We start from the raw sequence: 10,811 nt of genomic DNA on the forward strand, positions 1-10,811 counted from the left end.
TGTTTTTCCCATTTTTTCATTCTTTTTCTCCCTTTTGCCTCAGAGGTGCTGCTTCCCCCGGGCGCCTGCAGACAGGGGTGATGAAGGGAGACCTCAGGGCAGCTTGTCCCTGCAACCTGTTTAGCACCAGCAGGCGGGAGCCGGCTGCCCCCCCGGCCACTCTTTGGTTTCCACTCACCACTTGCCCCTGTTAAGCACGGGCTGCTTTCTTCCCCAGGTCTGCTGGCCCTGATGATGTCCTCTGTCACTCCTTTGGTGCTGCCCGCTCCGGGCAGCCCGCTGTCAGACAGCGAGTACCAGCTCTTCTTCGCCAGCCTGTGGCCCCCCTGGAAGGCAGAGGTGTCCTGCCAGGTGCGCCGGGTACATGGCTGCCTCTTCCCCACCATCCAGAAGCTGGACCAGGAGGAGAACCACGGCCGCGTCCCCAAAGGTAGGGGAATCACTGCACCTCCGGGAGCAGAGGCAGGCATCGCCCCAACTGGAGCAGCACCTGGTCTCTCTCTACCCTCTAGGGTTGAGGGAATGGTGGTGGATGGGTCATTTTCAGGTCTCTAGCCCAAAGTCCAGCTCAGAGCAGGACACTCCCAGCACTAGAGCATCCTGGCTTTGTGCGAAGGGATTTTGGTTTTCTGGCCTCTCCGGACACCCCTCCCCCCGCTGCACCACTTTCTTTGGAGAAACAAAGCTTTTCCTAATGGCCAGTCCTAACCTCCCAAGCAGGCATTTCCAGTTTTTTACACTCTTGTGTTGTCTGGCACCACCAAGAAGAGTTTGACATTGTCATCTCACAGCTTCAGGTCCCTGTGGGCTGCCGTGAACTCACCTCCCCATCCCCTCCTTACCCAGTCGGACAAGCTCAGCTGCCCCTCTCTCTCCTCACAGGCCAGGGCTGAAAGCCGTGGTCACTTCCGTGGCACTTTGCTGAGCTCCTCAGACTCTCCACATGTTCATTGTGGTGTGCCAGGGGAAAAAACTGGCCCCACTTTTCCGAAGCTCATCATGTCTTCCCAACCATTTATCCTACAACCTGAGCGGCTCCTTCCTGCTTGATCTGGGGTTTAAGGCAGAAGCTTGGCTCACGGGCTCTCATGGGTCTTTAAGAAAGCTTGAGCTGATAAGCTGCTTTTTTAAGTGTTTAACATTTCAGAAGCCAAGAAACATCCCAGTTCAGAAAGCACCATAGCAACAGCACCCTTTAAATCTCTGCAGTCATACTTTCCCTGCACCCCTCCATCAGAGAATTTAAGTGGCATAATTATATCTGTGCAGCTGAAAAACTTGGGACTACTTCTGTTGTATTTTTCTTCAGAGGAAAAAAAATAGGAACAATTTTCTCATTAAAAATATGTCTTTATATTTAGCTATGAACGTCAATGAACTGAATGATCCACCAACTGTGCTTATTTGGACTGCAGCTTGAGGGAAACGATTTCTTTCTTGTTTCTGCAGCTGTGTCAGGGGAACGGGTCCCACCCTGCATCACCAGACCCAGAGACGGGTCCTGGGGTCCTCACCCGTTTATGGGCACCTGCAATTCGTGATACCATGGTGCTGGGTGCACCCAGGGTCTGTCCCTTGTTACTCTGCTGGCAATGCCCAGCACCCTGACACTGCTCTTTGGCATGTCCAGTCACACTCCCACCGCTCCTGCCTTTGGAGGTTCGGCTGCCGAGAGCAGCTGAATGGGAATGCCAGGAAGTGGGACAACTTTGCAGGATGCCCTCTTTGCTGCCTTTCCCTCCATTCCTCAGCCCAAAGGACCAATCTGGCAGACTTTATTCCCCTCCGTGTTCCCTCTTTTCCAGTTTTGGGGCTATTTTGGCACGTGTAGCAGCCAGGCTGAGGCTGAGGAGATACACCAGAGCACGTGCCTTTGCATGTCGTGTCTCTGCTGTCCTCACAGGTAAATGGCAGTGCTGTCTACGTCCAAAGAGTCATGAGCATTAATTGTGCCTCTTCAGGCGCGGAGCTGAGGAAAGCAGTTACCTTGTGTTTTAAACAAGGGAAGCCTGCGCGTAGCCTTTCAATGCGCTTTGTTGTGGGACATGAGAGTCGGGAGGATGTTCCCAGATGAGTGTATGAAAATATCTTGGCTATCTCCATCTTTTAGCGATGAGACAATTGTTAATTAATTGCCCTTCTGCCCCGTGCTGGGAGATCCTGCAGGTAAAGTTAGCCGAGAAGCCCAAGGGGGTGGCTTCCTGGCACCCAGCAGAAGCTGCAGCTGTTTGCAGCAAAAGGCACGGGCAGGAGGAGCCGAGGAAAGAGGCAAAAGATGATGTTGTTTAAACTAAGCAGCTGGTGCTGGGAAGGTCTCCCTTTGGCAAAAACGTCAGGGGATTCAAAGAAATATGAGTATTTCCATAGGACAGATGAGTTGAAAGAAAAGAGGAGACGGGGATCGGTGCTGAAGGAGGCAAGCTGCCCATCAGACCATGCCATCAGCGTTCAACAGGCTGCGGCGGAGCTGAGCCGTGGTGAAAATCAAGACAAGAGCAAAGAGAGCCCACGGGAAACCTTATCTGTGTCAAGTTTTCCTCTGCTTCTCAGATGCTGGAATGAAAATGTTCTTTTCTTTTCCCCCCACCCCAAAACGGAAAGTTCCTGTATCATCAGAGGAGCGGTTTGAGACAAGACAGAGCAGGCTCTAGTGCTCCAAGCCTGGCCTGGTGGGCGCTGCTGTGGGTGCCGTGCTGGCCCAGGAGAGCCGCTCTAACGCGGAGGTTAGCAGGCGGCTGGGCTCCCTGCCTGCGCAGCGGTAGCAGTGGCCCTTGGCAAGTGGTGGCTGTGCGATGGACCCTAACTCTGCAGCTCCCAGCCCACACCTACGGGCACCGCACTCGCAGAGCTCGTGGGCGTCATAGGGCATCACCAAAGGACAGGGCGGGGATCTGGAGGGTGCCCTACAAGCTGGGTATTTTTCAGGACCGGGATCCTGGTGAGTGCCTGAAATTCTGCTTTTGCTGGTGAGTCCGTAAGCTCAGTGCAAGAGAAGAAGTGCGCACAGTGCAAAAGACGGTGCACAAGCAACTAACAGGAGAGGAGCGCAATGCCGCTACTAACCGCCTGCACCTCCGCCAGCCCCTGAGCCGTGTGGCGTGCACAAAGGGCTGGCTGCGCTACCTGGGCCCCGCGCTCACGGGGCAGAGGGAGCACAAGATTACCCCCTCCCCAAACCCCCCAGGGTTTTCCTCTCTCCTGCGACGGCTGAAGGAAAAGCTGCAGCTTTCGAGCCAGCGGTGTTGGCAGTGCTGGACAAGGCTGTGGTGCACGTGTGTACGGGCACAAGCTTGGCCAGCAGCGTCTTGTCCCTACGGGCTTTCTCCATCCCCTGCACAGCCGGAATCAATGTCAGGGTGTTTTGCCCTGGAGATTGTCTCCTCTGGTGTTCTCAGGCCCAGGTGTTCTCAGGCCCAGTCTGGTCATCTTTTTAACCCATCACATCACTACTTGCCTGCCTTTTTTTTTTTTTAATGCTTCTAGGACTATTAACAGACTCCTTATCAGATCCTGAAAACAGAAAGTTTGGGACTCTGTAAAAGGGAAGATAATTGTGTGAAAAACAGAGGAGGGTCAGATAGCAAAACCTGCAGCCTACCCCCATCTCACAGCTCTCTCTCACCCCTCTCTAGGGCCAGTCTGCGCTGAATTCCGAGAGGTGCTGCGGTTTCAGAGCTTCTGCGAGTTCGCCCAATACCGCTGCATCAATCGCAAGTTCTACACCAAGGTGGAGAGTGGGACTTGGGACAGGGCTGGGGGGAATATCTCTTGAGAGATGGAAAGGGGGAGGAGGAGGAGGAAAGAAGGATAACACTGCAGGACTCATATTTGACACTCTCTCCTCCACTCAGCGAGTCCCATGTCCGAGTTTGTCTCCTCCAAAAAAATTCCTCCAGACGGAGAGACCCCATCCTGTTGTCTCCTGGGAAAGCGGTGAAAGCTCCCCTGCAGAAGGAGGTATGGCTGCACCAAGCTGCACTGGGTGCCCCTGCTCATCTGCTGATCTCCTGCAGCTACTCTTCCCCCCCAGTAGTTTTCTGGCCTCAGAAAGTATCGTCTCACACCACTCTCTTCCCAGCTCCGGGGCAGGCTTCTCCCTTGCCTGCTGATGCTCTGCTGTGCGACAGCGTGGACACTCTCCTGAGGTACTCCTCTGCACTATCGGGTCAGAAACTGCTGCTGAAGATGCCCCCATCCACACCAGGGCTGCTGAAACACCCACAGGACAGGCGACTGCGAAGACCCACGCAGGACAGAAGGTTGCCAAGACCCCCAAAGGACAGGCAGCTGCCTCTGCTCCCACTGACCCTGCTGGCCCCGGCTGACCCTGCTCTCTCACCTCCCAGACCGGGACACCCTGCCCAGGTGGAGCAAGACTGGGAGCAATGCCTGCACTTGACCCTCTCCTTGGAGAAGCACCTGGGCACCAAGGGCTCTTCTCTGGACTCCAGCAGCAAGACAGAACCAGACAACGCCAAGGAGGGGCTGCAGGAAACAGCCCCCTATGGCGGGTGAGAGGAAGACCCGTCTCCACACCCAGCAGGGTACAACGTGCCGTCAGTGCAGGGCTGCCCTCCCACGCTCTGGCCGGTAGTCCCATGGCATCCATGCCCCTGCCCTGAGCAGCTGGTGAGGGCAGGCGGGCGTTCTGGAGCGAGCCATCCCACAGAGAGCAGGGATGTACCCCGGGAGCCCATCAGACAGCGCCCGCTCCAGCACACAGTAAGCCAGGAGAGGGTGACCAAGCACTGCTAGCACCTGATGATGTCACTGTCCCTGCGCCCTGGTCAAAGCGCGTTTAGGCTGCACCTCACCTGCAGGCAGGGCTTTATCCTGAGCGTGTGAATCCCCACACTGTGGCCATCCGCAGCGTGCAATCACCTCTGCACTCATCCTTTTCCTAACTCATATCTCCTGGAAGTCCGGATAACCTGCAGAAAGGGCTTCCATGTGAACACCCATCCTTGGGATGCCGGAGTAAGCACGTGTCTCGCCAGGCTCCTCGCCTCTTTGCACGCCACATGAAGCCGATGTTTCTCAGAACAGCCTGACCTCAGGGGTGCTCTGTCCTCACCCCGGTAGAGCGGACGCAGCCCCAGGCCAGCAAACAGAGCCGGGGGCACAGATCCTTGCTCCTGGCTGTGCAGCACCACTACTCCTCCGTGAGCACGTGCACCCACCTCTCCGCGCTCCGGATCTGTGCATTGCTCTTCCCAGGGGCTTCTGCCTGCCCGTTCCAGCTCCGCACGCAGCTGCGTACCGGCTCGGCCCTGCGGCAGCCCAGCCTGCTGCAACCCCCCTACGTGCCCTTCTCAGTTCCCCTGGCCTAGGGGTGCTTCGGGAGCTTGCCGAGCTTCTTGAGCTCTTCTCAGCTGACCTGCCGGAATCCACTGACCTCTCTGTCCTCAAGCAGCTGCGGCTGGTGAGCCCAAAGTGAAAAAAATCTGCAAAAGGATTGTATGTTTTGGCTCAAATTTGTGTGATGGTCCTGTAGCACTTTGTGGCTGAGGACCGCTTACTTTGACTGAGCTGCAGAGGTTGTTTTGCTCGCCAGGAGCGAAGAACTGTGCTGTCTGAACGCAGTTTGCGTAGAGAAGTCTTTTTTTTGTTTCGCTCTGTTGATGGCCAGCGATGTTGCTGTAAGCACCCAGGTTTTGCTCATGATCGTGAATCTCTGGTTTCTGTTAAAAACACTGCATACCACCACAGCTGAGCCAGGGATCCCACTGCTGCCCGTAAAAACCAATTTAATTGTGGTGTTGAAGCTGTAACTGTTCTCTTGCAAGGCTGTAAGTTATGTTATTCTCCTTCCTAATATCATAGAGGTTTTTACTGCCTGGCAGATTTTCCCTGGTATATGCACTCGAAGGCAAAATTCTGTTTCATGGAGGATGTGTTAGTTTTCCCTGCCTCCGAAATTGAGCCTTGCTCCGATTTAATTATATTTGGATTATCGAGGGGCTGCTGTGATTGTAGATGACACTCACTATTCTGCTGCAAAGTTTCTCAAAGACGCTAATGCTGACTGTGTGTCTGTAACCCGGCAGCTGAGACCCATCAATCACGCTAAGCAAAGCTTAAACTCAAGTGAGGATAAAAAGGCGAGAGAGACAGACTGCGCCTGTCGGCTTTGCTGCTCGCCACGTCCCAGTTCCTCTCAGAGGGACTTCAAAGCATGACCTAAAAAAAGGGGCCAAATGCTTTAAGGCGTTACCATTGCAGCTGGAGGGGCAGTGCTGGGTGGGACTGGTCAGTTTAACACACGGTGCGCGTGGTTGTGACAGGCACCAAACCCAGGGCTGCGTGTCTTCTCCGGGGTCTTCTGCCCAGTGTTCATCTATCCCTTCTCACTCGCCCCTGCTTTTGGCAGCTGCTCCGACAGCTCTACCAGCTTTCGTAGTACCCGATGGAGTTAGCTGTGACCTTTAGAGAGAGAGAAGTCAAAGGAAATAACGTAACAAGGTGAAGAATTTACGGCACGTGTTTGTGGGCTCTCTGCTAGCCGTGAATCATCAGGGGGGCAGCAAAGTCTTATTGCACTTACTTTCAATTTTTAGTCCTTCTTGTGCTTTCTGCCCCACGATTAAAGAGCTATTTATTTCCCAGTATCTCCTCAAAATTACCTATATACCATGATTCCATCTTGCAGTAAGCTAAAGAGTGCTCTGTGGCTCTGACATGATAAAGCCCACGCAACTCTCATTTTCGGCGACAATTTGCAGCGTCCCTTTCAAATATCCACAGGCTCCAGCAACGCGTGCACTGTTCAGCCCTGGGTTTCTGCAGCTGGCTGGGCAGAAGATCAACCTCCCTTCCCTTCCCTAATCCTCTGTTTGCACACAAGAATTGTGTTTGCCCTTTTTCCCAAGACTTCCTGCTGCTGCGTTGTTTGTCTGCTACGACCCCTGCGCCCCTTTCAGTGTCGCGGCTGTCCCGGATACAGCCGTTATCCTGTTGGTATTCGCATGTGGACACTCACAGCTCATGTGAGCCCAGCTTCCCCAGCAAGGCGGAGCTGAGGAGTGAGGAGAGTCTGCACCCGCCTTCTCCGGCTTCACCCCTCCAAACGGTCATCCCGCTTCTTACGTACTTCACCCCCAGGGGCTTGAATTTTAAGACGAGAACCTTCTCAAATACCGTCCCCAGAAAAAACGCTCTTTCAGGCTGGCGGCACAACGCAGTTTCCTGGACGGACGAGCTGATGCTCGGGACAGAGTTCACGTGCATCCGCACACGTGGCCAACAGCAAGGTGTTGGCAGGCGGTGCGCAGGGACGCGAGGCTTTCCGACCTGCGTGAGCTGATCCTACTACACAGGAGCTGTAAACTGAAGTGTGCCGTGCAGCAGAGGCTCCTACCCGCGCCTGACTCTGCATCTGTCCCGAACAACTAGGTCATCAACGCTCAGCAGATGTTTTATTACTACTTACAAACTACTTAGGGATGTAGAAAAGGCAGGAGCCAGATACCCCTTTATTGCCCCTTTCGCCTGTAGTTCTCCCTTTGCTTCTCGGTTGGGCTGCTCTTGTTGGAGCAGTCCCTGCGTTGGAGAAAGCAAAGGCGGTTAAACCCATTTATTAGCAGTTGCTTTCTAAGCCTCAGGTTGTTATTTATTTGCTATTTTTAAGGAAGTACAGCAAGCTGGGCAGTTTTCTTCTTTTTTATTCCCTGGTGATGAAAACACCAGAGCTATTAATGACTCTTAATGTGCCTCTCACTTTACCGGCTTGATCATCCTGATGTGATGAAGCAGCAATCAAATCACAACGTGCCACTGTACTAACAAGCAAGTAGTGGAACAATAGCCAATAATGACACATTTGTGGATAAATTCTTTAAGGTAAATTTGGAGAATAATGTCAGGGTCGTTAATTGAAACTTGTGAGTCCCATCAAGATGGCCCAGCCCATTTACCAAGTCTTGAAGGTGAAGATCCGACAGTGCCTAAGCAGTCCAGCATCTGAGAGGTGGCAGAGACTCCCCGTGGGCTGTCACAGATTCATCAGCGAAGTGACCCAAACACTTAGTCTCCTGGGCTACAACTGTTCAAGAGAGAGAAATTGTCAGTGTTAGGTAATCTCCATACAAAGAGCAAGCCTTTATGGAGCTGCTGAGTGTGCCCTGGGGGCTGTCACTGGTTCTTCTCTCAGTGATGTCCAGCTCCCAGTCACAAAAAACCGAGAGAGTTGAACTAAGAAACCTTAGACAAGACTTTCAAGCACAGAGTTTTTGCTCTAAATTTAAAACTTCCTGTTCTTCTTGGTATCCTAAATGGTCTGAATGTTTACAGAGGAAATAAAAAAAAATAAAAAGGATCATGTAGACCCATGGGATGGAAGAGTGGACATAAAAGATCTTGTTGGTTCTTGAAGTGCTCTTTGCGGGAGAGGTGGGCCTTGTTTCTCTTTTTTACAGGCACATTTCCATTCTCGCCTGCTTTGCCTGTCAGAGCTGGTATCGGTCGCTGCTGTTCTCAGCGACTCTCTCTTTTGCCCTCTCTGAGCTCAGACCATCACAGCCTCTGTGTCGTACAGTCGCTACGGACTCTGCAGGCACCCCTGTTCCTCCAGGCAGTTTGTCCAAGAGTCCAAGGTTTCTTTGGGAAGGGGTTTTTTCCTATCCTTTGGGGTTGTATTTCCCCCTTTCGGTTTGTAACTAAAGGTCTGTCTCTTCAACTTGTGACAAGAGATGACGCTTGACTTGCTCCAACCCTTTCTGTTTCAGCCTTTTAGACCTGAATAAGGACGAGGCAGTGATGATCCTGTGCTATGCAGTTCTGGAGGGAAACTGTCTCTCGTCGGTGGTCACCCAGGTCTGGAAGGCGATGGAAGACAGAGTCCTTGGGTTTGGAGACTCGGTAAGGACGCTGACCCCCACTATGGGCAGGGCTTCCTGCAGTGCTGCCCACATTGCGCCGGCAGCCTGGGTTTGTCAGCACCGTCCTTTCAGGTGCTACCTCCTGGGAGAGACTGGCTTGGGTGACCAGAGAGGCAAGCTCCGAGCCAGGGATACAGGGTCTCCTCAGTCTCCTTTTTCCCCTCGGAACTCCCTAGGTGTGTGACAGCCTCGGACGGCGCCACATGGACCTGTGCCGTGACTGTGCTTTCTGCTCGCTGAAGACGGAACAGTGTCAGAACATCAAAGACCTGAACCGCGTTCACTGCAAAACAGGAAGCTTCATCTCCTACATCAGCCCTCAGCTCTCCGCACAGCACCAGGCGGCAGGCAACAAGGTACCAAGAGTGCCGCACGTCTGCTGGCCTCTGAAGAGCAGCCTGGCCTGGGTGGTGGGGAAGAGCAGAAAGAAGCACAGCTCTTTTTATTCCACCTCTTTGCAGATCAGCTCCCCAGAGACCTTGGAGTACTACATGGAGGTTTTCAGAGGGCTGAAGACAGAGTACTGGTGCAGTCAAATTGCCATCTATGGCTGTGAGGACCCTCGTGTGACCTTCTGGCTGAAGGCAGAGTACACTGCCTTCCGAGACAGAGATGCTCCGAGCCAGGTGGGTGCCCAGTAGTTACTCCCATTTCTCCTTCTCCTTTCGTTTCTCAGACCTTCTTTCCCATCTCCCCAGATCTGTGACTCAGACGGAATTCAGCATCCCACCTACTGCGCCTTTAAGAGCCACCAGTGTCTCCAGAAGAGCCTTTACAACCAGCTGGTGAGAAGCAGCCCGCACTGCCCTTTTCGCAGCCAGCCCTGAGTCCCCGTAGGACTCACCGGCCGCTGATTTTCCCCCGAGTAGGACAGCATTGGGTGTGTTTGGGGGGCGTGACAAATAGTGACACAAGTGCACCTGGCACACAACTAAGGCATTGGGATTTGCACATATGCTGTAAGAGACGGCAGCGGAGACGGTCACTGCTACCAACTAGTGTTGAGACAAAGGGGGTTTGGGGACCCTCCCACCCACCGGGGTATCCCTGCATATCCTAGGTGGTAAAAAAACCAGAAACACCAGAGTAGGACAGAGGACTAGCCCATATCTTAGGAAATACACAGTTCAGCTGTCATCCTCTCCCTCCTGCTTCCCAGCTGGATCCTCCCTCTCCCCGGCATCGTCATCATCCCAGCCTCTAGCTGCCATCCAACACAGGGGTCCTCTTTCCTTGGGAGGAGGATGGGCAGTGGTATCAGTCTGTGCATTCAGGCTCTCTTTGCAGGTATCTCGCTGCAGCTGCCGCAGAAACAAGACATACCAGGTGCTGAGTGAGAAGGAGGGAGAGGAGATGGTGCAGCTGTGGCAGCGGAGGTTCCTCAGCCTCGCCAGTGGGTGAGGCACAGTAGCTGGGTAACGTGCGGGAAGCACAGGGCTCCAGAACGCGTTCTCTAGGGCTGTGATGGGGCAGAGAGTCTGGGTAGGCTTTGACAGCTTTTCCCAGAGCCCTTGCTGGGCAGCTGGCTCATCACAGCCAGACCTTGCCCTCCGAGTAGCGGCTCTGTGCTGGCAGCAGCAGCAGCGGCACGCTGTGAGGGGAGCCTCACACAACAGCATTTCACTGCGGCACCTGCTGGAACTCCTCACAAAATTGTTTTCTCCAGCGAAAGGAGCAGCTGAGCATTGGAGAAGCCGTCAGCCCTGGGAGCCTGGTTTTAGACCCACTGGCCCAAGCACCCCTGTCTGAAGTCTGCAGCCGTCCATCGCCTCCCTCTCCCTCTGCAGGCCTGTGCCAGTCGGTTGTTCTCCCAAGGATGAGTCTTACTGTATAAAGAGTTCATTTGCCTCACAAACCTAATTTGCTTCCTTCTCTCTGAGGCCGCTGCTCTATCACACCCCCCAGGGGCCCCTCTCTTGTCTGAGGCGGGTCCCC

General features: G+C 53.8%; 1 protein-coding gene across 1 annotated transcript; it reads left to right on the top strand.

Moving 5' to 3' along the window:
• Positions 1–217: 217 nt before the first annotated feature.
• ACRBP (acrosin binding protein) lies at positions 218–10,277 on the top strand (the record flags this gene model as incomplete). The annotated part of the gene is made up of 13 exons (XM_010133926.1): positions 218–430; positions 3,633–3,727; positions 3,852–3,957; positions 4,079–4,259; positions 4,347–4,511; positions 5,317–5,422; positions 6,048–6,087; positions 6,921–7,263; positions 8,724–8,856; positions 9,053–9,232; positions 9,338–9,502; positions 9,575–9,661; positions 10,164–10,277. Coding segments are annotated over 13 exons (1,928 nt in total), but the record flags the coding sequence as incomplete, so codon positions are not given.
• Positions 10,278–10,811: the final 534 nt, after the last annotated feature.

Source organism: Buceros rhinoceros, unplaced genomic scaffold (assembly GCF_000710305.1).
Source record: "Buceros rhinoceros silvestris isolate BGI_N320 unplaced genomic scaffold, ASM71030v1 scaffold35133, whole genome shotgun sequence".
In the NCBI taxonomy this organism is placed as follows: domain Eukaryota; kingdom Metazoa; phylum Chordata; class Aves; order Bucerotiformes; family Bucerotidae; genus Buceros; species Buceros rhinoceros.